We start from the raw sequence: 27,148 nt of genomic DNA on the forward strand, positions 1-27,148 counted from the left end.
TGATATAAAACAATATTTTATTAAAATAGAATTAAACAAGTACATTCATTTTGTCTGATGGCCAAAAATTCATTCATTTTCCTTTGGCTTAGTCCCTTTATTCATCAGGGGTCCCCACAGTGGAATGAACCGCCAACTTAACCAGCGTGTTGTACACCCATTCACACGGGGCGTCAGTGTCAACACTTCCCATTTATTTTGAATGGGTGATGTCAGGCATTGCTGAACTGTCGGCGCGGCTTCAGAGGCGTTGCTGGCTGCAGAAGTTAGGACTTGCTTAACTTTTCAAGCGCCGACGGAAGCGTCAGCCAATCAAACAGCTGTATGCAAATACACCAGCTCAGACAGTGGTCTATTTCTGACTAATTTCATTGGCTGATGGTGCTATGACGATCGCATCAGCCCCAATTTCAGACACGCCCTCTGTCAAGCGTTGACGCTGAAGCCCCGTGTGAATGGGGCGTTACAAAGTGGATGCCTTTTCAGCTGCAACCCAGTACTGGGAATGATGGCCAAAATATTTAAAGCAATAGCAGTTATTTCACACATACTAGGTGAACTCAGCATGGTAGCCTTGTGACATGGTAAACACTCATTTGTGATCAAATATGTTAATTAATTTTAATCACCAGTGACTTGAGAATATTTTTTAAGAGATGCCTTGTGTTGAAAATATTTTTCATGAATTTATCCATCGAGTAAACATCTTGATATTTCATCGCACACTGTCAAGTGCCTCGTTTATTTAATCTGTTTATTAAGAATAAAGATTTTAAATCATTCAAGTCATTAATCACCATCTTTGACAATCACCCCAGGTAATTGGCACAAAATATCCCTTTTTGAAGATCAACATCTCCTGTTCCTCATTTATAAACCCCAAAACATCAACTACTCCAGTAAAAAGAGTCAAATCACCAAGAAACGAAATGAAACGCGTTCATAGTACACTCTCAGAAATAAAGGTATGAGCTGTCACTGGGGTGGTACCTTTTCAAAAGGTACACAGTTGTACTTAAAGGGTCCATATTGGTACTTCAAAAGTATATATTAGTACCAACAAATTTTAAGAGCAACAATTTTGTACTATTTAGCTACTAATATGTACCTTTGAGGTATTAATATGAACCATTTAGATACAAATTTGTACCTTTTAAAAAGGGACCACCCCAGTGACAGCCCACTTACCTTTATTTCTGAGAGTGTACAGTAGTTTTGCAGTGAAATTAACAGATACCTGTGTCAACCTGACACTTTCAGAAAAAAGTGTGATGACAAAGTAAACATAAACATGAGGTATCGAAGTACGAATCACCCTGCAATCACATTAAAATTATCAAACTGTGCGTATTCAAAAGATAAAGTTCCTAGTGCAGCCCAACCACTCTTGGGCTCCAGAACAGCAGCATTTTTCCACAACGGAAAGCCGTTCAGTGACCCTGTGGCAAAATATCCCTGTAGACCAAAAGATGAGCATTTAAGAACAAAGACTTCTATGAAAAAAAAAAAATTTCTATAAAAAGGCTACTGTCTTCTACTATTTATGTGTAGAAATTACCTTGACGCTAAGAGTTAAGGTGTACCATACTCCTGCCTTTGTTCCTGACAGCCCTTCAGCAAGAACTCTTTTCCCACCTGTGAAACGCAAAAAAAGTTTAGTCACGATATAATGAAAAGAGTTTATTTAGGTACATACCAAACTAAATTAAATGCACAAGTCATATTAGAATGAGGGATTAAAGGACTTTATACTTTGCCGTACGCCTTTAAGGTCCCGTGAAGTGCTTTAACATGTAAATTTTTATGGGTGGGACATAGTGTAGCTCCTCCCCCTTTTAGAAAATGGCCAATAGCGTTTTATTTTATCACAGCTCTGCCAGTGAGAGTAATTGAGCTTAAGCAAAGGAGAATCATTTTGAAGGGGCGGAGCATGTCAGATACTAGAGAGCATTTGATTGGTCAAGTTTTTATAAGAAACTGAAGTCTGAGTTGAATAAAACTGTTGATTCATTTAAGCAGAAGTGAGAAGCTACAAGCTTCACATGTTTATATCAGTTTTGTATTTAAATTTTGTGACTGTTCTGGAGCGCACTAACTCTCAACTAGATATCCTAAAAACTAACAATACGGACGCTAACAACTGAAAAACTTTAAGGCTCGTGTACAATGGAACGATCTTGCCATGCTGAGCCTCGCCATATCATGAGACCTTTTTAGAATTGTGAAGACAATTTTCTATGATGCTATGCACACTGGTGTCGCCATTCGGTGTCTGTTTAGCAACGTATACACAACTATGTAAAGACGACAGTGCAGCCTGTCCGGTGCGTGACCTGCTTTAGTTTTGACACACTTTTCCATACTCATACTCAAGCGATGTTCACCAGCGATGAGCAGAGTGACCGTGCAAAATCACACATTAGATGGTGCTTCATGAAAAGCAGAATCCCCCAGTACACAAGGTGGCGCTGCACAACTTTTAGCTTCTTCTAACAAGCAAGTGTCAGAAGAAGAGGAGAGCGTTTACATGCTTGTTAAGTCCATTCATACTAGTGGTGGGCAAAGTGAGGCTTCATAAAACACTGAAACAGTCGAAGCAAACGTGTCGAAGCCGCGAAACGTTTCAAAACCCATCTCTACATTTGTAATGTATTGCACTGGAATAGCTTCTAACACAGATTCACAGAACACAGATTCGCCAGGTCTCGAAACGCTTCTGAAATTATGGATGCTTTGAATCACTTAAGTCACATGACCAGGTGTTTCGAAACACTTTAGTCACGTGACCAGGGTGTTTTAGATCATGCTTCGGTGCAGTGTTTTGAAACACTTGCGCTTTAGGATCTCGACACTGTGTCGAAACGTCAGTTTCACGTCAGCCATCCCTAATTCCAACAGTATTTGCTAACTGGTAGTAGCTGTTTTGTTTGGATCATCTTGCTTTGTGTCCTTCATCCTGCCCTGATGCATCTACTTCATCATTAGGAAGGTGTGTCGGCTAAACTGTTTTGTGCTCGACAACCACCACAAGCTATGTTTTACTGTAACTTCAGCAGCTCCAGGCATGTAAACAAAAGTATAAATCTGACTTGTCAACCAGTTTGTTCGTTTTTTTTTTTTTGTATGGCACTTATACACCTGACATTTTTAGTGTTATGCTGTGCTCACACCAGATGCAAAACACATCAATAAATAGAGCTATTCATGCGTGAATATTTTGAGTTTACTCGCTTCATTCGCTCATCAAATTCACTTCACATTAAAGGCGGATTCGTGTCATGTGTGGGGCTTTTGTTTGCCCGTTGACTGTTGACTCGTTGCTAAATGGCTGACATGGATTTTATTGAGACAGTAGCTGTGCATTAAGGGCTTTAGGAAGGCTGAAAAACAGTGTAGATTCGTTCAGCGTAGATCCTGATTTCTGAGGTGCATCCAGCTCTGTGAGTTCATCAACTCTGAAACTATACCTGGAGGATGGAGGATGGAGGCTTTCAGCGGTGCCCCCGACTAAACAGAGCCCAGTTTGATGAACTGTTGTCTGATGTCAGCAAGAGGATTTCCCCTCAGGACACTACATCATAATCACACCCCTACAAGAGCAAGCTCATGACGTAAGAAAACGCAAGTATTTTACGTTTTGGCAGTTTAGTGGCTAATTCCTACAAATTTGTACGTATTCGAGTTCAGTCGTAAGAAATTGTTTGATTTTGAAAAGGAGGTGTGGCACCTAACCCCACCCCTAAACCCAACCGTCATTGGGGGATGAGCAAATCGTATTAAAATGTACGAATTAGATCGTACGAATTCATATGAATTAACCACTAAATGAAAAAGTTACGAATTGCCATGGGATTGTGTTGGAATATTCGCTAAAGTTCAGATTGATTTGAGCGTTAAAGAGCCCATATTATACATGAAATAGGGTCATATCTTGGTTGTAAGGGTCTCCAACAACAGTCTAATATGCATGCAGGGTCAAAAAACACTTTCGTGGTCTTTTAATCTGCATTTATTTTTACCTAATTATCCCAGCGACTCCCGTATGAATCGTCCAGTGATTCATTTGTTCCCAAACCCCTCCTTAGCGCGAAGCTAATCTGCACTGATTGGACCGATGACAGCCTGTTGCGATTGGTCGACTGCCTTCAGTGAATGACAGAGTGAAAAGCTAATCAGCAATATAGAAGTAGTCACAGTTCATACACGCTCGATAGTGTAAGGCGTGGATTTTTGCTGCCAGTGGGTCAATGTAAATACAGACGATGGACTTGAAAATACTGACGACTAACTATTTTATTGAGCAAAAACTCCGAAAACAGTTGAGGAGATCTCCTAGCTTGTCTCACTCTGCTCTTTTCATAGACATACACACACACACATATTGCCCTCGTCTACGAAGCTCCATAAACAAAGCAGCACGCGTCGCGTTTTTAACGTGGCTTTGCACGCGATATAAGAATAAAGCGAGTTAACCTCATGGGGGGATGGGGTTTCTGTGTCAGAGGGTGGGGCTGCAGGTTTCAAATCTCCCGGGTTTGCGCGTGCACGTGAATAACTTGGTTTTGTTCGTACGTCATGGTGAAACACCTAATGACTCGTTATCAAAGCAACTCGTTTGAAGCACTATGAGTCGACTCTTTTATAGATGAATCAACCGTTTTAAACACTGTACACTAACAGATTTAAGCCTTAGCTGGATATTTCACTTCACTTAGAGCTGTTACACACTACATGGAAGAGCATTTTCAAAAACCCATAATATGGGCCCTTTAAGCGCATCATGCGCGTCAAACACGAAAAACGTTCAACTTGCGCTGCTTCATTCACGTGAATCGCGCTGCAGGATGTCTATTCGCCTCTTGGTCTGACAAGATAGTCAATACAAGTCACTTTTTCAAACTTTCTAACACCAAAAGTTGTTCAAAGATCAAAATATGGAAAACTGTTTATTTACAGATATTTTTTGCATGTTTCTGTATATCCATGTGTTGTGAGAATCCATATATGCACGTGTTGTCAATCATGAATATGTGAGCTCAGTTTGTTAGTGTTTTTATATATGAATGTTTTAGTTACTTCACTCCAAAACTAAAATCCTGTCATCATATTGTTGCCCCTCTGTTCTTTCGAATGTATAAAAAAATTGTTTTGAAAATTTCATCTTCAGCACATTAAATGAAGATTAAGATCGATAAAACTTTGATATTTTTAAAACAACCGAATGAACGGAGCGGCGTAATCCAAGTGTTCTGCATAGAGACATCTGTTCATTATATAAAGCCATCATCATGTCTCTTGGAAAGATTTGGATTAATCGCCTTGTTTTGTTTGGATTTATTTCTTGATCTCTTTGCAAATGCATTTAGCTGTCAGAGCTTGAATGAAGACGAATGAAATTCTTATGGCTTTGGAAATGCACAAGGGCAAGTAAATGATGGCAAAAAGTTATTATTTTTGGGATAACCTAACCCACTTTAAATCCTGCTAAAAACCATCCCCTTAGATGCAGCTTAAAATTCGTGACAGCTTTTCTTCAAATTTAAGACATGTATTTGCAATTCTTGTGTTTTGCTGTGAAAACACACAGAAATCTTATGAAACGTCTGTTTTTGTTAAATCACAAGAACCGACAGACTCGCAAAATCATTGAGGGACTGAAAAGCAATATAGTAAAGCGTTATTATACACGATCACTAACTCACGACACTTCAGCTTAGTAAGAGGTCGCCACAGCGGAAGGAACCAGCAATTACTTTACGATCCCCTTCCTGTAGGAACCCAGCACTGGGAAACTAAATGGATAAAGTTAGTATTTTTGGGGTAATCTAACCCTTTAACTTCAAATCCAGCTAAAAACCAGTCCCTCGAGATGCAGCGTAAAATTTGTGACAGCCGTTCTCCAATTTTAAGGCATTATTTGCATCAATTCTTGTGTCTTGCTGTGAAAATACACAAAAACCAATGAAATGTTCTTGTTTTTTTAAAACCACAAGAACCAACGAACTAGCAAAATCCTTGAGCGACTGAAAAACTATAATACAACTTAAATATGTACGGTCACTAACTCGCGACACTTCAGCTTAGTTAGGGGTTGTTACAGCGGAAGGAACCACCAATTACTTTACGATGCCCTTCCTGTCAGAAACGAGAAATGGAAAACTAAATATAAAAACTTAGTATTTTTGAGAACTAACCCTTTAACTTCAAATCCCACTAAAGTGGAAGGAACCACCAATTACTTTATGATACCCTTCCTTTCAGAACCCAGAACTGGGAAACTAAATGTAAAAAGTTTATATTTTTGGGGTAACCTAACCCTTTAACTTCAAATCTTGCTAAAAACCAGTCCCTTGAGATGCTGACTAAAATTTGTGACAGCCATTCTCCAAATTTCAGGTATTATTTGCATCAATTCTTATGTTTTGCTCTGACAATACACAAAAATAGTATGAAATTGGCACTGGAAACTAAATATACACGGTTTATTTTTAAGTGGAAAAAATGTTATAATCGTTACCTATGTCATTTGTCACTCTATAGGTCCCATTTGCATAAATCCAGTAAAAGACCCCCTTTGCTTGTCGGACTGATTCTCCGCCTTGATCGACCCTGGCCGCCAGGAACACTCCTCCAGTCTTGGGGGTTTCAATAAAGACATCACATGACACATTTACGTCTGACCTAGTTAGACAAGTAAGAAAATTTGGTAAAATGATTAGAATTCAAATACAAATGCATTACTGATAATTTTGCCTTTACATCTGTCCATCTATTTGTCATGACGTATATAATCTAAATCATTGTTCACGTAAAAACTTTACGTACTGCCTGAGAAAGCTCGACTGACCCAAATAAGCACATATAAAATGTTCTCCTATATTTCAGTGGCATATCAAAATTATTAAAGAGTCAACAAACATACGAGCCATAGTCCCCTATGATGCTGATGGTTTGATCTGCTGGAGCGGCAACAATAATACAGCGGGGGGAATAGGTTTTGAACATGTCACCTTTTTTCTCAGGAAACATATTTCTAAAGGTGCTGTTGACTTGAAATTTTCACCTAATGTAAATGACAACCAAAGAAATACATACAAAAAAGAAAAGATGTAACAAACTTGATGGTTCTGTGGGTTTTGTCTATACAAACCAACCTTTATTTTGTACTTTCTATTGGATTCAGGTCAGGTGATTGGCTGGGCCATTCCACAGCTTGATTTTCTTTCTCTGAATTCATTTGAGAGTTTTATTGGCTGTGTTTTGGATCATTGTCTTGCTGAAATGCCCACTCTGATTTCATCTTCATCATCCTGCTAATGTAGATGTTGGACTTTAGCAGCTAATATTTATTTACAATGAGGGCAGAGGGTTGCTGATTAACTACTGAGAGATTTAAGCTGCTGTCTGGGCTTACACTGCCGTTCTACACCTCCCTTTTTTCATGTGTTCAATACTTTATTTCATTTTGTTACACAAAACTTCATTTGTAAACTAATTTGTTTTGTTTTCTTTGCATGTATGCATTTCTTTGGTTGTTACCAAACATCTGGTGAACATTTCAAGTCAACAGCACCTTAAGAAATGTATTTCTGGAAAGAAAGGCGACGTTTTATTTGCCAATGCATATCACCCAATGCCTGAAAATTAGTTAACTTCCATCTATTAGGATCAAAGGAGGTGGTTAAGATGGCTAAACTAACAAAAGTTAGCTGATTTTCATTTTATTATCATTTGTAATATCACTGCTGCAGTCATGGTATGGCAGCAAAGTGCTCTGATTATTACGCCAGAATTGGATCATAGTTCTTAGCCATATCGGCTAAAAAATAGATCAAATTTCCTGTCAGTCTTCATGCATGATGTAACTAGAAAAGAGTCCATATATAAATAGGAAAAAGTTTGAAACTCTTTTGTAGTTTTTGATTTCGAAATGCTAACGGTCTAATCTGATTTAATGATCTATGCTAAGCTAAGCTCCCCTATTTTGGTGGCTTATCAAAGTCACGATAGAGAGAGCAAACATACCAGCCGTAGTCTCCTATGATGCTGATGGTTTGGTCGGCATCTTTAGCCCAGGCCACCGGCCGCTCAGTGACCACTTGGCGAAGAGTAAAGGCATGGGAGCTGTTATCTGTAGTGTTTCTGAAGTACTCAAACACACCGGTTTGATCAGCAAAGTACGGGGCCTCAGAGAACGGAGGGTTATCTTCCAAAAAAAAAAAAAAAAAGAAGAAGAAGAAGAAATGCAGTTAGGAACGACAATTTAGTTTACAATAGGTCTGCTTAAATCCCTGAACAAAAGCTAATTTTTATTATTTAAAGTTAAACATTTAACAGTCATATATGTTTGTAAATGTACATTGTGTACTTACATATAAAGTGCAGGTTTAAATGCGTAATGTATAAAATGCTAGTTGCAATAGTAGGCTAATTGGTAGGTGTATAATATGCTAGCAGAGAGGCTAACTAAAACAATGCTTAATTTCACAACCCATGAAAAATGAATTGCTGAATTAAAATTAGTCACAATGAATCACGCAGTAAATGAAAGAATGTGTTCAGTGTTTTAAACGCACTGAAGAAAAGGAAAAGGGGATTAAAGTCTCAATTGACAGTGATTTTACTTAAGACAAATAGTACATAAGTAGCAAAGCTATGCTTCAAACCTTCAATAATCTGTATATAAGGCATGTAGAGCTCAGGGGTCGGGAAGAAAAAACTAGTTCTGAAAGAGATCAAGCCTCAGCCATGTAATAAAAAATAACGCAAAATTAACGTAAAAGTAACACAACTAACCATTCATAACCATAAAAAGTAACTACGTAATGCAACTAGCTACTTTTTTGGGGAGTAACTCATTGTAATGCATTACTTTCTACAGTAATGTTCCACAATACTGTCGCGCACTATAGAGTCTACCTATGAATCATTCTGGGTCCCAATTGAACCTAATTCCCGGGGGATGGGGCACTCGATTTGTCATAACGCTGCCTTGGTCTTGGAACATGATGTAACTACAGGGCCAAGAGTCAAAATTTAAATGTGAAAATGATCAAAATTCTGGTCATTTTGATCAAAATGCTAATGGTCTAATCGGATTCAATTATCTATGCTAAGCTAAGCTAAAAGTGCTCAGAAACAGAGATCATCTGAGTGGTTAAATATACTACTTTGTGGTAATGGTTAAAAAATACTGTCAGTTTTATGAATTGGATTTGATCTACTGTGAATAAAAAAATAATAAATATATAAGTAAATATATAAAATGTGTGTAAAAATAAATAAAAAATAAGTCAACTTTCTCTCTTCTCTGTGCATTCCTGAATTATATTAATTTCATAGTCTGCATTATGAGTTATATGACATGAGAAGTTGAAGCTTATGGTAGCACATAAGCTAACTAAAGCAATACTTTAGTTATTCATCAGTATATGAAATTACTTAAAACACACTAATGGTCATTACAGCACCTTTTGAACTGTATAAATTAGTTAATTAAGAGAATTGTTAATCAGGCTCTGGTTAAAGTCCACCTATTTTAACGGCAGTCCTAAGTGGACCCGATTCCTAGAGGCGGGGCCTGATTTGTGCTGGAACAAGCCGGATCCTGAACCTCTGAAATCTGATGCAGCACTTCATTCTACCGATCTCCCTCCTCACACACACCCCGCCAGGCCCTTCCGCGACTCCTCAACACTCATTTTCATCCACCTTTCCCAATACTGTCGCGCACTATAGAGTCTACCTATGAATCATTCTGGGTCCCAATTGAACCTAATTCCCAGGGAATGGGGCACTCGATTTGTCATAACGCTGCCTTGATCTTGGAACATGATGTAACTACAGGGCAAAGAGTCAAAATTTGAATGTGAAAATGATCAAAACTGGTCATTTTGATCAAAATGCTAATGGTCTAATCTGATTCAATTATCAATGCTAAGCTAAGCTAAAAGTGCTCAGAAACAGAGATCAGCTAAATGGTTAAAAATACTACTACTATACTTTGTAGTAATGGTTAAAAAAATACTGTCAGTTTTATGAATTGGATTTGATCTACTGTGAATAAAAAGTAGTATATATATATATATATATATATATATATATATATATATATATATATATATATATATATATATATATATATAAATATATATATAAATATATATATATATATATACATACATAAATATATATGTACATACATGTATGTATGTGTGTGTGTGTGTGTGTATGTATGTATATATATATATATATATATATATATATATATATATATATATATATATATACATACATATATATATATATATATATATATATATATATATATATATATATATATATATATATATATATATATATATATATGAGTAAATATATAAAATGTGTGTAAAAACAAATAAAACATAAGTCAAGTTTCTTCTCTGTGTGTTTCTGAATTATATTAATTTGATAGTCTGCATTACAAGTTATATAAACATCAGTGAGACATGAGAAGTTTAATACACTTGAAAAAAGTTATAAATATAATTCATTTTTAGCAGTCCCTCTAAAGAGGTTAATGGACAGTTCAGCCAAAAAAAAAAAATTCTGTCATCATTTATTCACCCTTTGCTTGTTCAAAACCTACTTAAGTTTCTTTTTTTGGAGACAAAAGAAAATATTTAGAAGAATGCTGGAACCGATTGACTTTTATAGTATTTATTTTTCCTACTATGAAAGTCAATGTATCCCAGAAACCAGCATTCTTTAAAACAGTGGCGCCTGCAGCTGTATGGCTGTACGCACTGTGCATACCTACCATGAAAGGGCTGGAATTAATGCCGCTTTTTATTTATTTATTACATAATTAAATTGATTATTAAACAGAATACACTACACCTGCCTGCTTTTCCTCTATCATGCCAAATCACTACAGCGCTGCATTTGGTAGCACAAAAACTCGCTCTGGTCCGGGAGAGAACTTTACCAACAGCTAATGTTACATGCACTGCTGACTTTTTTTCTGCTGCACATCGAATAAAGGCAATCTTAACATCATCGATGTCCACAAAACATCCTATATCGATGAAACACGAACATGCTAACTTTTTGGACAACGAGGAAATAACTCCACTTCAGTCAAGCCAGACGGCTTGTTTTGTAATTTAATCCCTGAAGGACGGTTACGGCGTGTTGTGATGTCGGCCGTCACTAGAGAAAGTCAAATCTTTCTTTATTTTTTTCAACTTTTGTTCGAAAGCTTTAGTGGCACTGTAGCTGTCCAAGGTACTGTTGTACGAGTTAATTTATAGCCTATTTAGGCTATGCACCAATAAACAAGTCAAATTAATGAAATCAAATATATATGGATTATATGTCGGTATTGTTTTTACTCAAAAATAAATAATTAATGATAATAAAATGCTTTATAAAGCAATTTTCACATTTTTTACGATTCATTAAATATAAGTTGGATATTTATGTAACATGTTTGGTTTTTTTTTTTCTCTGTGATCTTTAATATATACTGGGTACTACGCAAATATTTTCTTAAAATGTCAAGGAGGAATTTGTCTATAGCTTTAATTACGAAGACAATAAAATATTAAAAATAACAAAAATAAAATGATAAAAATACAAAGATAAAAAGAGCAGAATTTTGCTAAATTCTCAAACAATATTCGTTTTTATTTCACTTGATGCATTCATTATTTAATGTATGAATACTGAAATAACAGGCTTTGGAAGGGGGCGGGCGGTGCTGGATTTGTGCGTACCTTGGAATAAAATCCGGCAGGCGTCCCTGCTTTAAAATATCTACTTTTATGTCTAACTAAAAAAACTCATAAAGCTTTAAGTGATAAATAATGAGATATTTATCATTTTGGGTGAACTATCCCCCTTAAGCAACAAAAGAATAACATGATACAAATGATTCTTACCTATTGTGAAGTCATCGGTGTAATTCTTAGGAAACGGACATGATTTGGGGGGCTCTGGGTAGAAGCCTCTTTGTGCAGTGGTGACCGTTGTGATAGTAAAGACCTCATCGACATCTAGTTTCAAGCTTAACAAGCCATTGTGGGCCTGTGTGGAAACAGAAAAGTTTATTATCTGCACATTCTCCAGTGTATAAGACATGAAACTTGTATAGAAAGAGCTCAAATGTACCCTAATAGGCCTCAGTTGCTTAAACAGTGTACCATTTCCAGACTTAAAATCCAGTTTTGAGTACCACACTTGAAGGTCAGCGAGATGTGCCTTTAAAAAATAAATAAATAAATAAAATAAACAAATAAATAAATAAAAACATTGAAATTGAGTCTTTTTGAGGCTAATAAATACATATTTATTAGACAGAACTGCACTTACAAAGGAGCCTTTCAGCTCAAATGTGGCGATCTGAGGAGAGACGTCAAAGTGCGGCAATGGTGGACGAATGCACTGAGAGTGCTCGTGTGTCTTTAAAAAGAAAGAGAGAGGATAGGAGGAGTGTTCACAGCAAAATAAATGATTATTAAATCTTGTGACCCTCATAAGACCGAGGAAAATAACCAACTACCTACCATGGTTTCTATAATAATTGTTAAGTTCCCTTTGCGGTCTGTCAAAGCCACATAACTTCCTCCGTGGTTGAGTTTGCCCACAGTCTGCAGATAAAACCAGCCTGGCTGTGTGAATTGAGTAGTGTGTGCTATAAAAAAAAAAAAAAGAAAGGACATTTAAATCAAAGCTTATCAGGGAATTCACTTACAACTGAAGTAGGGCACAATATATCGTTTCAGTGTTGATATCGCAATGTGTGAATCTGCAAACTGGGATTATTATAACATGACCTAATTCACACTATAATGGGTTCCGCACAATTCCTTCATGTTGTCCTAACACAGGTCCATTAATGTAGTTAACATAACCATTTAAACAAATTTAAGTGGATTGAGCATAAAATAATTAAGTTTTGCCATAAAAAAAGAATTGTGTCATTTCAGCTCATTTCGAATAAGTAGTTTAAACAAGCAGCAATAATCATTTTTGTTAGTGTAATAGTGTGAAAGTTTTTTTTATTTTAGTGTGTTTTTAAGGCATGTGACTTATATTTCAAGTGAATTTAAACAATTTGGGCACAGGAAATGACAAAGTTTTTCACTTAAAGGGCCATGACACCCCCCACTTTCGGTTAAAGTCTACTTCAGAATTTTTTCAAAAGATGCATGATTAATGGGCGTGGAGCTCCGCGAGCACAGGGCAGGAGTGGGCGTGGCCAGCAGGGGAGAAGGGGAGCGAACAACTGTTGTTGACAGCTCACAAAATGAAACAAACCATGAGGAGACGAATGAGTTTATAGTTCACAAAGGTAAAATGCAAAGAAATAAACAGTAATTTAATGCCCTGCTACATTTGTTATTCGTTATTTCATATACACATAACCTCAATTGATATTATTATAAAGATAAGTGTGTTCATGTAAACACTATAAATAAGGATTCTCCTTCAATCCCCGGGTCTAAATTATAGATCTGAATGCAGACTCAGTGCAGCAGGTCTCCTGACCTGTCTATTTTAACCATTAGCCCTGCTGGTAATATAGAGGATTTAGGCAAACACAGCAGCACGGCGATGTGTCTGAATGTGAACGAACTCCTGATAAAAGTCAACATCCGTCACTCTTCAATCCTTGTACTGCTCTCCCGACAAACATGCTTGCAGCACACACACAGCTTTGCTGTATGATCGGCCCTGACAAGATCGCGGGGAAAAACATGCAACAAACCCCCAGGATCATGGAAACAAACACATACAAGCCTTCATGAAAGGCTACTGCGTGCCGCGAGTCCGTGTCTCACAGCTTGCTTGAAACTGGCAGGTCTGCCTTGCCTTCAGAATGCACATGCTCTCATGAATAATTAAGCAGCCGGCTCTTCTCATACGATAAGAAAACTCCGCTATGAATAATAATGAGAAACCGACGCGTCATCATTGCACTTACAGTACTGCGCTACGTCGCCGATTTTGAACCCGCCCCAAAAATTATTTTAAACCCGGAAGCTGAAATGAGCTGACAAAAGCTCAAAATTATCCAGTTTTTCCCACAATTAAAGCTAACAGGTGCTAACATTGTCTTAACTGATGCTCAACACACACACATCTGTTAATATATTAAAAAAAAGTTCTCCAGGGTGTCCTTAACCTTTAAAGATTAAAGGTCCTGTGAAGTGCTGTAAAATGTGCAGTTTTTACTCAATGTTTGATGTAATCTCAACTAAGAAAAATGTAGAGAGGGTGGGACATAAGGTTAGCTCCTCCCAGTTAAAAAAAAACAGCCAATAGTGGCTGTTTCTCAATTCCAAGACCGTAGAGAACGGACTTGCGATCTTGTGGAGAGCGGTTTTGCCAGGTGTCCTCGGAATAACGAACTCAGGAGATGCGAGGGCAGAAAAGGCGTCATTTGAAAAATGAGATGCTGCGTTCTTTCTGATGGTCACATGACCTTCACACGTTTTAAATGGTAAATTATTTAAACAGTGCAGCATTCATACAACGATTTATTGTTTTTCCCCTTTTCAAAATATATACTGTGCATAAAAGCATTATAAATATACTCTGCACAATATAAATAGAACAAATTTTAATACGAATTTCAGCAAACAAACACCCTTATGTGTTTATTCCTTTATTAAGATGTTCATGATGATGTTTACTTTCACTGTTTCATATAGGGAAACTCCTGAGGTAAATCAGTGATATCTCTGAACTTTAATAATAAATCTATATAAAATGCTGCGCTTCCCATAGGGTTGTAACAATATACCGGTATGACGGTTTACCACGATTTGAACGTGCACGATTATCATACCATGAACAATTGCATATCAACGGTTTTAACCCTTAAAGACCGAGACAGCCGCCCGCGGCTAAAAATAAGTATTGCTCTTAAATGTTTAATAACTTTTGATCCGCTGATCCGATTCATACAATTCAAAGATTGGCATAAAGAAGAGAGACTCAGCTTTCCAGTGCTGTATCACATAACATTCGCGGACTTTCAGAGGCTCCGGAATCAGTGCGGTTACGTCATCAACATTTGACAACGCTGATTTGACAAAGAAACGCTCGTCACTGTGTCTCCGGACAAATCAGACATGATACATTGATGCATTGTCCCTCCTCCATGCCCAGATTGGTTCAAACTCGCCATATCACAACCAATAAGCATAGGTTTTGCTTTTGTTTGTGGACCAAGCTTTTAGAACAACACGGAATGAGAGATAGGCATACATTTATGCGCGGCTAAATAAAACGCAAAAAAAAAAGGTTTTCATGAAATAATTCTCATACTAAGTACTTTTGCATGCACAGCAGCACAGAAACATGACAAAACAGTGACACAGCAAAGACGAACTGCTGCTCTTGCTGTTTTCAAAAGACGCAAATGAAGGTGCAGCTGTTTGTCTGCATTGCAGACAACCATATCCAAATCCATATCCACAGACAACCATATCCATGCTGGCACATAAAACCTAAGGATGTTCCATATTGAATCTAGTTTCGTTATGTAACTATTTATAGTATAGTAAATATTTATATCTATTTTTTACTGAGGATTTGCACCATGTTTATTTGGACTTTATTTGGACTTTTGACACATTATTTATTATTTTCTTATTTTTATTTGTTCATTGTAAGTGGTGTTGTTTATAGTAACTAAAAATATATAATTTGGAAAAAGTCAAATTTGCTTCACTGTTCTATTATTTTGTAACATTTGTAACATACCGTATACCGCGAAACCGTCAAACCGTGGTATTGTTTTAGACGATTATCATACCGTGAAAAATTCATACCGTTACAACCCTAGCTTCCCACCTCCAGTCGCAATGACTTCTGGGACTTCCAGACCGAGTTCGGTGCTCAAGTCTGCATCGGTACGTCCTCGATATCAAGATTACATCCGGGACGTTCCACGTGTCCTCCGTACTTTGAAATTGTTGCAAATTTATTAAAAATAAAAAGCTGAAAGGTCACATACATCAGTATTCACAGCCTCTGCGATGAAGCTCTAAATTGAGCTCAGGTACATTCTGTTTCCACTGATCATTCTTGAGATGTTTCAGCCGCTTAATTGAGTTCACCTGTGGTAAATTCAGTTGATTGAACATGATTTGAAAAGGGATACACCTGTCTATATAAGGTCCCAGGGTTGACAGTGCATGTCAAAGCACAAACCAAGCATTTGCCTGTAGACCTCCAAGACAGGATTGTCTCGAGGCACAAGGCTGGGGAAGGTTACAGAAACATTCCTGCTGCTCTGAAAGTTCCAATGAACACAGCGGCCTCCATCATCCGTAAATGGAAGATGTTAGAACCACCAGGGGCCTCATGTATCAACGCTGCGTACGCACAAAAACTTTGCGTACGCCAGGTTTCACGCTCAGAATCGCTCACGTTTGGATTTACTAACAATGAACTGAACGTGGGAATGTGCGCAGGTTCACGGCAGCTTTCTGGCAGGCGTACGCACATTTTTTGTGCGTGTCTGTTTTATTTCCATTGGCGACTCCTAGAGGCAGTTGTGTTAAATTCCTCTCTACAAAGTGTCTGAGCCTTGCAATGGCAGCTGTATGAGACGGGTTCATATAGTAGGTATGTAAGATTTCCATACCATACAGTTGACCAGCTAAACATTAAAGCACAATTTGCAGCGGTCGCCTGTTTTCCCAATGTAATCTGAGCTATCTACCGCACGCACATTGCTATAAAGACACTATCTGAAGATAAATTTGCATGCGTGAATCAGAAACATTTCCATTCAATAAATGTGCAAATAAAATATGATGCACAAACTTATTAATGATTCCTACTTGTCTTTCTCATGATAAATAGTGGGCAAAATCTGATATGTAGCGGGAAAAAAAAGAAGAAAGAATTCATCAGACACTGGATTCGAACCGAGTTTGTGCTCGAACGAGTCAGTATATGATCATATGCTTCTTATGAGGTGCGCCACTGAGACTGCTAAGGGTACTGCAACAGTTTACAGATATAAACCACACTATTTCTTTTTTAAATGCACTCAGTGCGATGTTCAGACCCAACTGTGTTAACCGTATCAGCTAAACTCTCCCACTCTATTTTTTCTTCTGTTGTTAATTCCGGAGAACAAACTTGCAAATAACACCGCTTTTCTCCGTTCTACCTCCGAAAGCAGCACCTCCAATTCACATTCTGTTCAAAGTTTCTCTTTTTGTTTGATTTTGCCGTTGCTTTTTCGTTGGGTTTTGCCATTAGCATAGTCATTAGCATATTCATACGGGGGAGGAGGCAGGGAGGGGTTTTGTGCTCGTGCATGTTGCGCTCAGTTTCACGTTCATTCGGATGTACAAAAGAATATGCGTGAGATTCGGCGTACGCAGTGTTTCATACATCTGAATTTTTTTCTGCGTACGCACATTTACAGCTTTGTGCGTACGCAATGTTTTAGTAAGATTTCCACGCAAGTCTTCGTACATGAGGCCCCAGGACTCTGAGTGATCGGGGGAGAAGGGCTTTAGTCAGGGAGGTGATCAATAACTTGATGGTCAATGTCTGAGCTCCAGCGCTCAGTCTGTGGAACAGACTGAAACTATCATCTAAAAATATTCATTCATTCGTTTTGTTGTCGGCTTAGTTCCTTTATTAATCCAGGGTCGCCACAGCGGAATGAACCGCCAACTTATCCAGCAAGTTTTTACGCGAGGATGCCCTTCCAGCCGCAAACCATCTCTGGGAAACATCCACACACACATTCACACACACACTCATACACTACGGACAATTTAGCCTACCCAATTCACCTGTACCGCATGTCTTTGGACTGTGGGGGAAACCGGAGCACCCGGAGGAAACCCACGCGAAGGCAGGGAGAACATGCAAACTCCACACAGAAACACCAACTGAGCCGAGGTTCGACCCAGCGACCTTCTTGCTGTGAGGCGACAGCACTACCTACTGCGCGACTGCCTCGCCCCCATCTAAAAATATATATTTTAATATTTACTTTAATTGTGCTTATTATTATTAGTAGTACAGTGAAGACTTTATGGTATTATTTTACATTCTAAACCTCAGTGCTGTTAAATGCCACTGAAATCCATGACCTGCTGTTTATTTCATTTGTATCTTTCGATGCTTGCTTGTATAACTTTGCATATTTTATGCAGATGCACTTGCCTACAAAATCATCCATCAATGTACAAAAATTCTTTCTAAAAACTCAAGTTGATCTTATGTTCATATCGCAAAATATATAAATCACATAAAAGATTTTCTAATACTGTGCGTCTCTAAATTAAAGACAGAATTATTATAGCTGATATTTGAATTCTTTAAAAAAACTGTTACTTAATTAAACTTTTTTAAATATTAGAAATAAGTTATTTAATTGAGTATAAGAACTTTATGATTTTTCTTTGCCATTTTGAGACATTATATTTTTCAACTTATTTAGCGAGATATTAATATTTAGCTTAAACTGCAATTTAAAGATTTAACTATGTAATTATGCTAACTAGGCAAATTAGCAACAACTGTGGTCTGTTCTGTAGACAATTAAAATAAATTTATTTCTTAAGGGGGCAAATAATATTGACCATAAAATTGTTTGTAAAAAAAATTAAATAAAATTTAATTTTTAAAATTTTTATTCTAGCCAAACTGAAAAAATAAGACTTTTCCCAGAATAAAAAAAAAGTATATATTATAGGAAATACTGTGAAATTTTTTTTTGGTCTGTTAATGGTCCTAACCCGAACCCTAATGAGAAATTCTTGAAAAAGAATGCAAATTTCACAGGAGGGTAACAAACTTTGACTGTATGTGCTACAATAATATCTCACATGCTCATTTTATGAACACATTTCAGGGAGGTTTTTCACGCAAGCACATTTGAGCTTGTGTAAGATCCAGTGTGGTTTTCACACATCATGCTGGAGCTTCCTTTTACAGCACAGTACCCAGTGTTTGGTGCAATTAGTTACAAACTAACTATATACTGTAAAATATTTTCCGCTGAATAAGGGAAGTTAATTTAATTATTAATGTACATAAATTTGTAGGAGCCATACATTGTATATTGGCAATTGGCCACAAGGGGTCAGTACGACACTTTATAAATGTGGCTTCAATGCAATGGAGTAACCGTACGTTCACACCGAAAGCGGCGAGAGCGTCCAAGGTCGCTCTGGCCGCCCTGGCGACAACGCTCTCTGCCTTTAGCTCCTGCGGCGAGAGCGTCAAAACTCGCTACATTGATCTCATATTTAGAGGAGCCGTTGCAGCATATCAGTTACATTCCTGCATAAAACATGTTTCTAGCGTGAAAATGTTGCGCACTTCTTACCAAATTCATTCGGTTCGCCGAACCGCGTCATAGCTCATTACCATAAAGTTGATTTCATTTCAACTCTCCTCGACGCTCACGCCGGCGAAGACGCGCCGCGCTGCGCCTCGCCGCCGGCTCTCATTGAAAATGAATGACTTCCGGCTACTTTGACGCTGTCGCCGCTTTCGGTGTGAACGTACGGTAAGACAGTGTTGGTAGGAAGCACACAGTTTTTGACTGTATTGTATCGTCTCGTCTAGTAACTAAGCTTAACGTAACTCAAAGTAACAGAGAAGTGTGAATATAGATTAAGGAAAGTGATTAAGTAATTCTGTTGGTTGGAAGTTGATTGGAAAACAAATACGTTTTTATTTGCATCTATTTGCCTACGGACTCTGACTTTTACGCGTTAAAAACTTGCTCACTCTACCAACAGTAGCGGCAATGGAAAGCCGCTACATAAATTTAACAATCAATCCAGGTAATATACTGAATTATTGAATAACATAAAGAACATTTATCAAGACAATGTACTTTAGAAAATTATTAATTGAGAAATTTGTTCACAACAATATAAAAGTATAAATTTAGAGTAGCAGAGTTAAATAGATTTGCTATTCAGATATTTTGCACAATTACATTGATTGAAAGTATTTTATTTCAGTCAGCTCAACTGCATATGCTTAAGAAACATTGACATTTAAATTTATGGCAATATGGATGAAAAATGGTGTCATTACTTTTAAACTTTCTGCGCTTTAATACATAAATTGTTTCAATTTTAGGTGTTTAATTCCATGTTCAATAAAGCTAACAAGACTAGTCTCATGACAATAAACAAAGCTATGGAAAAGTAATTTGAGAAAACTTGTATGATTTACATTGGTAGAAGTTAATTGTTTGTCAATTTTATTATTATTATTATTATTATTATTATTGTTGAATTAATGCTTAAAGATGTTGACCCGAAAATCTGCCATTTTGAAAGTGACAAATTACACAAATGATGTGTGCTGATTCACGACTATTAAAAATACATTACCAGTCATCCATATTGGAGATTCCACTATATAATGTCCACTCCAGGGCTCCTCTGCCGTCATCAGACCATCTCTACCAAATGACAGATTCTCATAATAACTTGCTATTACATTCCAGGATATAGTCCTAAAAGAAAGCAGTCGATCAGCATAAAGACACATATACAAAAAAGAAAAGACAGAAGGGTGTGTGAAATCAGCTCACGAGGTCATTTTGCCATTCACGTAGTTCTGGTTGAGAATGCGAGCCCAACATCCGGCACCGATGTCGTCATTGTAGGTGCTGTAGTCTTCAGATGACCAGAGCTTTCTCTCCGTCAACAGAGCTTCCTTTACTGTGTTGGTTCCTGGGTAGTGGACACTGTAAAGAATGTAAACCGTGATTACAGGTTAGTTTTAAGCTTATTAGATCAGCTAGTTGGTTGATTATATAAGTAGATAGGGCATAATGTACCAAACACCCAACTGTAAATAAGTGATGGGATATTAGATATAAGATATGGGACTCGTGAATAGGCAGTGATCGGTGTCGTTATAATGGCGTCGGTAAAAAAGGTACACAACCAACAGGAACCAGCCAACAGTATCTGAGGTGTTCGCTAAAATGACTAAGTACCAGTGTGAAAGTGAAAGATTGAACCAGTCTACTGACCTGCTGACTGCCTGGACCCACTGTCTCGAGCGCATGACAGTGTATGTGTGTGTGTGCCTGTGTGTGTGAATGCGTGTGTGTGTGGTCACGTGATGTGCGTTTTCAGCGGTAGTGAGGAAGGAGGGCTGCTCAGAAATGCTAAACGCCAGTATGGATGTGGATTGTTGTCGTTCTAAAATAGCATTTAAAAATAAAGACCCATTAGTGAAAACGGGGCATGAGTGTGTATTTTTCGCGAGCGGATTTGCAACGGGGGCGGAGCGGAGGATCGTGATGTGCCCATCGTCTCAACCCTAATATGTACATAGCAGAGCTTGCAAACTGTGTTTTTTTGTCACTCCCAGCAGCCACTTTGGATGATTGAAAATAATTTTAAATTGTGGTTTTCTTAAAAGCAGGGTTCAACTATAATGCTGCGTTCACACTAGACGCGGCACGCGCGTCAAGCGCGAGGGATTTACATATTAAGTCAATGCAAACGCGCGAATAGACATCCTGCGGCGCGATACACGCGAATGGCGCGGCGCGAATGACGCAAATTGCACAAGGCGAATTGAGCGTTTTGCACGTTTGACGCGCTTAACAAGCGTTTCGCGCGAATCTCTCGAATTCGAAAATCTGAACTTCAGCGTACATTCGCACCGCGTTAACCAATCAGAAGCTTGCTCTTGTGGGGGCGTGATTGTGACGTAGAACCTGTTGTAGGTGTTCAGAGGGAAATCCTCCATCCTTCACTGACAACAGTTCATCAAACTCGGCTTGGCTCAGTCAGAAGCACCGCTGAAAGCCTCCGTCATCCAGGTTAAGTTTCTGGAGGAGTTTATAAGCTCACAGAGCTGGATGCACCTCTGAAAGGATGTAGTGGAGTCAGACACGACCGTAAACGTATCGACGCTGTTTTTCAGTCTCCATAAAGCACACAAACACTGTTATTTTCTTCATAAAATCCATGTTAGCCATTTAGCTATGAAGCTAGAGTCACCGGGCAGACAGAAGCCCTGCCCATCATGCAAATCCGCGTATGTTCTGAAGTGAATTTGACACACGAATGAAGCGGAGTTTGACGCGCGAATGAAGCGAGTAAACTCAAATGTTCACGCGGCTATTTATCCGCGCATTCCGCGTCTGGTGTGAACACAGCATAAGGATGACCCAATATGCGTGCAAATGTGAGATTAGAATCAAGTAACAGCACGACTAACAATAATAATTGTGTTCGCGCGAGCAAAAGAAAGCAGGTGAATACCAAATGAGAGGATAATCACTTCCGCTAACAGCTAATGTGATGCGTGCGACTGTTTAAAACGCGTGCGCGCTCCCGTTTCCTTGCGTGAAGCAACCTTGCCTGGAAGACAAGTGATCAGTTCTCTTTCAAATAGACTAGACAAAAAGTTATGCTAATGCACCCACAGTCTTACTGCTTTCAAGAGCTCCAAATGTGTCTTTGTAAGCAGCACAGGATATTTATTGGCCTTTACTCTGTGCGTGTGATCATCCTTTCATTATCACACACAGTATGTTTTTCACCTGCTTTCTTTTGCTTGCGGTTATTTTTGTTAATATGGTTTAATTATCCTATCTCTCTCTTTTTTTTTACAATAACATTACTTTAATATGAGATTAACTCTCCATTTATGTGTAGTTAGCTGGTGATCTGAGAAACCTTTAGCCAGGGCAGATTACTGTGCATAGTTTTGATACATGACAGTATTTTTTTTTTTTAAAAAGTCAATTGTTTTTCTTTGTTTTTTTTTATGTGTTGTTAAATAAAAAAGTATAGAATACAGCTTTATTTTGCTTGTTTTGACACATTTAAAATTTGTGGCTAAGAATTAATTATTAATTGATGTGGTCATAGATTTAATTTTGAGTTCTGAAAAGTCATGTGAAATAACAAACTAATTGCAATATAACACCATGACCCGTTTGCTTATACCCGACACACAAAAAGTGAAATGAACGAGGAGGCATGTGGACATAACATAAAATCTTAATCAAGTATTTTAGCATGTTAAAGTCATATTTATGCATATAAAAAATATTTTCCCAACAACAAAATTATGGCTAGTGAAAATACAGTGGCTAGTTATGTTGGAAATCTACTAGCCACAGTGGCTGGTGATCAAAAAAGTTAATGTCAAGCCCTGTTGATTACTACTCTTAAATATGTCTATTTTATATGTCTGGTCTGTTTTCCCCTCCATTGAACACACTATATTTTATTTTAAGAAACATTTTAAATATTTTGGAGAAGTATGTCAGGCTAAATAATTCAAAATAATCATTGACGTCTTCATAAGCTTCCAAAACTTCTTTAACTTAAAAAGGCATCTTTGGAGATCTTCTTTTCTTTTGATATACAGTGAGCCACAGCACCGTTCAGGTCTATAGCAGGCTTGGATTATGGTTTATAAGGGATTTGTTTTTCAGATATTTCCTGAGTGATGGGCTGACCAGTAGCTTTTGACGTGGATTGCCCTTTTCTGCTGGAGATACTGTTGCCTAAAAAACTAAATTATATATATATATATATATATATATATATATATATATATATATATATATATATATATAAATAGCATATACTGTAGAAACAGTATAACAAAAAATGTTAGCTGTTTTAAGGTCATAACTATTCCAAACCGTGATAAACCTTGAAACTAGTTATCGTCCCATGACTGCATTTGGGTGACAATTGGGAAAGCATTCTCCTTGAATCACTGAACATATTACACTGCTATTGCTCACCCTATGACCTCGACAGCATCATTCAGATATGGATCATCCAGCATGGCAGACGCAATAGACCAGTCTCCATCTGCAGCAATGATGCCGATATTCGTGAAGCCAGCTCTGTCCAAAGCATCTCTCAGCACCTAGGTGAAATGTTGATGCGGTTACTGACAATACAGTTAGTTATGTTTTAAACTAAAAAGGATATCCAGTTTACCTTAATGTATGTCGGATCAAATGCTTTCTCATTCCAAATCTAAAAATAAATACATCAAACAAATCAAATAAAAATAGAAGTTAAATAAAGAATGTTATTAAAGAAAACGACATCAGTAATAGCCATAACATAATTAAGTAATAGACATATACGATTAATTTGGAGCGAGTAATTATCAGCTAGGGCTTACATACCCCGATATAATCAATGTCAAGGTTATGATGCTGCTTTGCTCCCATGACCCATGTGATAACATAGTTGGCTGTAACATTTGGAAAAAAGTAAGGCCATTGGGTTCCGTATCCAACCCATCCGGGAAATGCCCAGGGAAGACCTACATAATCAGATCATTTAAATCAACTCAAATTTCTTTGAGCTCTATATTACTTTTGCCCTTAATAATAAAAATGGAAAATGCAGCTTGGAACAAACGGATTACCGATCAGCTTAATGTTTGGATTTCTTTTCTTGGCTTCCTTCATAAGCCACCACTCGTATCCACGGAAAAAATTCCCCTCATCCTTACTGTGCATGTGAGAGGGTTCTGTGCCATCTGCAGAAAAGACATGCAACATTAGATTAGTCTTGTTTCTAGTCCTAATATCTAAAAATTGTTAAATCAGGAAGCATTTTCTAGACAAGCGAAACTATAGTCTTGTTTTAAGTGAAGTTTATTTATAAACAAATTTCGAGAGGATCACGTGCTTATGATTGTTCACAGCTGTTCCAACTTTAGCTAATGACTGATTATCCTATCAGACGATCCTTAACTCACTATAAATATCCAGAGTTTTCTCATCTCAATATCTTCGTCTTGAAGAACCCCCCCACCCAACCCTACTTTCCCTCCTTTCAAACGGGCGTCCCGGTGGCCAGCGATTAGCGCTGCTGCCTCACAGCAAGAATGCCCCTGGTTTAATTCCTTTCCAAACCAGACGGCATTTCTGTGCGCAGTTTGCTCATTCTCCCCGTGGTTGCGTGGGTTTTCCCCGGGTCCTCCGGTTTCCTCCAACAGTTCAAAAACAAGCAGTCTAAACAATTAATCCAAATACTTTAGCTAAACTCTGAGTACACCTTTCAGCATCCATATCTGACACTTAGCTACAACAAGCAAGAAAGGGAGTCATCGAGATCTACCTGAGCTCAAACTCCCCTCTCGCCTTGCAACGGGAGGGAGCCCAGGGCTCGAGGATCTTATAAGCTCAGGGCTGTCTCCCGGGACAGCACGCCAAACTAGCTTTATTATCAATCATCAGCTAAGTGTGAACTCTTGAAGTAATAATATGACAAAATCAGACGAGTTTTTCCTTAAAGCATGCAAAGTAATCAACCAATGGGGCACGTAAAATAATCAAATTTTTCATTTAGGCATGAGCTTACTTTACGAACCACATTGGCAGATTATTTTGCTTGTTTTAAGAATAAAAACTCACTTCATTTTGTCATATTATTACTTAAAACAGTAATAGTTCACTTTCATTCATTTAGCCTTTCAACTGTTTCTAATACACATTGCACTAAACAGGCTTCTTTTGAAACCCTGTCTGGCACAAAATGAAAAGGGTGGAACTTTTGTAAAAAAAACACGGACAACCAGACAGATTATTTGAAATTAGTGTAAATGGGCTTTCCAATCCTTAAAATAGCGTACACATCTTAATCATCAATTTATTTGCCATATACAGTTGAAGTCAGAATTATTAGCCCCCCATTGATTTTTTTTTTCTTTTTTTTTTTTTTTAATATTTCCCAAATTATTTTTAACAGAGCAAGGAAGTTTTCACAGTATGTCTGATAATATTTTTTTTTCTTCTGGAGAAAGTCTTATTTGCTTTATTTCAGCTAGAATAAAATCAGTTTTAATTAAAAAAAAAACATTATTTTCATTAGTTTCAAAATTATTAGTCCCTTAAGCTTTATTTTTTTGAATAGTCTACAGAACAAACCATTGTTGTACAATAACTACCCTAAATACTCTAACCTGCCGAGTTAACCTAACTAACCTAGTTAAGCCTTTAAATGTCACTTTAAGCTGTATAGAAGCTGTCTAGTCAAATATTATTTACTGTCATCATAGAAAAGATAAAATAAATCAGTTATTAGAAATGAGATATTAAAACTGTTATGTTTGGAAATGTGCCTAAAAAAAATAAACAGGGGCTAATGATTCAGGTAATTCACTAACATGAAAACTAACTAACCTAACTGACCACACAGGCAAGGTGAACCTAACTTCCTGTTGTTTTTTGTCTACTTCAGCATGTTAGTACCACATGATTCATGTCATATGACTGACATACATTGTTTTTAAAGAACCAGTGAAGGAGTTAAACTATTGCTTTCTATGAAATAACAATAAAATGTTACAGAAAACTAACCAATAAGCTTTCAATTTCAAGACAATTTTCTGAATTAGGTATTCTCTTCAGAACAACTGCATAACCCTGATATATTTTATGTTTTATCCTTGATTTATACTCAAATCAAAAACTTGGTTGTTTATTTTAATGTCTTTTGGATAATTTGATATACCTAAAAAGCTATAGACAGTCAGGTATGCAAAACAGAAGGGAAAATACACAGAAAATACTTTGCTTCACCTGTGGTTTGAGCATCGCCTCCTATTTCTACCTTGAGGATGTGAAGTGAAGCTCCAAAGTTGGGCTAAATAAAACCAAACCCACATATATAACACATTAAAAATAACGTATGGTTATTATAAAATACATCATTAATAAAAAATTACTAAAACAAATGACTAAATACTTTGAATAAGTAATCCAATATCTGACTCCGATAGGGTTCTTCATAATTGACAAGAAGTCGAGAAGTGGCCTGTAAACAAACAAACAAACAAAGAGTTAATCAACAACTGGCCAACTTTTGACAGACACATTAAACTTGTGAACATGACTTACTCCTCCACCACTTAAGCCCCCTATTCCATCAAACTCCCGCCCTAAACCAATCCGATCATCTATAACATAAAACTGAGCCGAACATCCGATAATGACGGAGATTATGCACAGAAAATTGTGCGTTTGCATGATTTGACTGGAGTTTCAATGAACTGCGGCTGAAGTCTGTCATGAGGATGTTTATGATTACCAGCAGCTATTACTTCCGCGTCATGTGCTCATATTGATATACACGCGAGACGCATGATA

The 27,148-nt window shown here is 37.4% G+C and overlaps 1 protein-coding gene across 3 annotated transcripts; it reads right to left on the bottom strand.

Moving 5' to 3' along the window:
• galca (galactosylceramidase a) lies at positions 1-27,099 on the bottom strand. 3 transcript variants are annotated; one of them, XR_015517583.1, is made up of 18 exons: positions 26,900-27,087; positions 26,748-26,816; positions 26,582-26,645; positions 24,421-24,534; positions 24,176-24,315; positions 23,982-24,020; positions 23,780-23,907; positions 20,585-20,740; positions 20,382-20,506; positions 12,549-12,676; positions 12,355-12,444; positions 12,154-12,243; positions 11,925-12,069; positions 8,026-8,206; positions 6,518-6,681; positions 1,559-1,635; positions 1,209-1,455; positions 1-978 (listed from the first exon to the last, which is right to left on the bottom strand). XR_015517583.1 is itself a non-coding variant. In NM_001005921.1 (17 exon segments), coding segments are annotated over 17 exon segments (1,983 nt in total). In that variant the 5' UTR covers positions 27,029-27,099; the 3' UTR covers positions 738-1,311.
• Positions 27,100-27,148: the final 49 nt, after the last annotated feature.

Source organism: Danio rerio, chromosome 20 (assembly GCF_052040795.2).
Source record: "Danio rerio strain M-AB ecotype USA chromosome 20, GRCz13ab, whole genome shotgun sequence".
In the NCBI taxonomy this organism is placed as follows: Eukaryota; Metazoa; Chordata; class Actinopteri; order Cypriniformes; family Danionidae; genus Danio; species Danio rerio.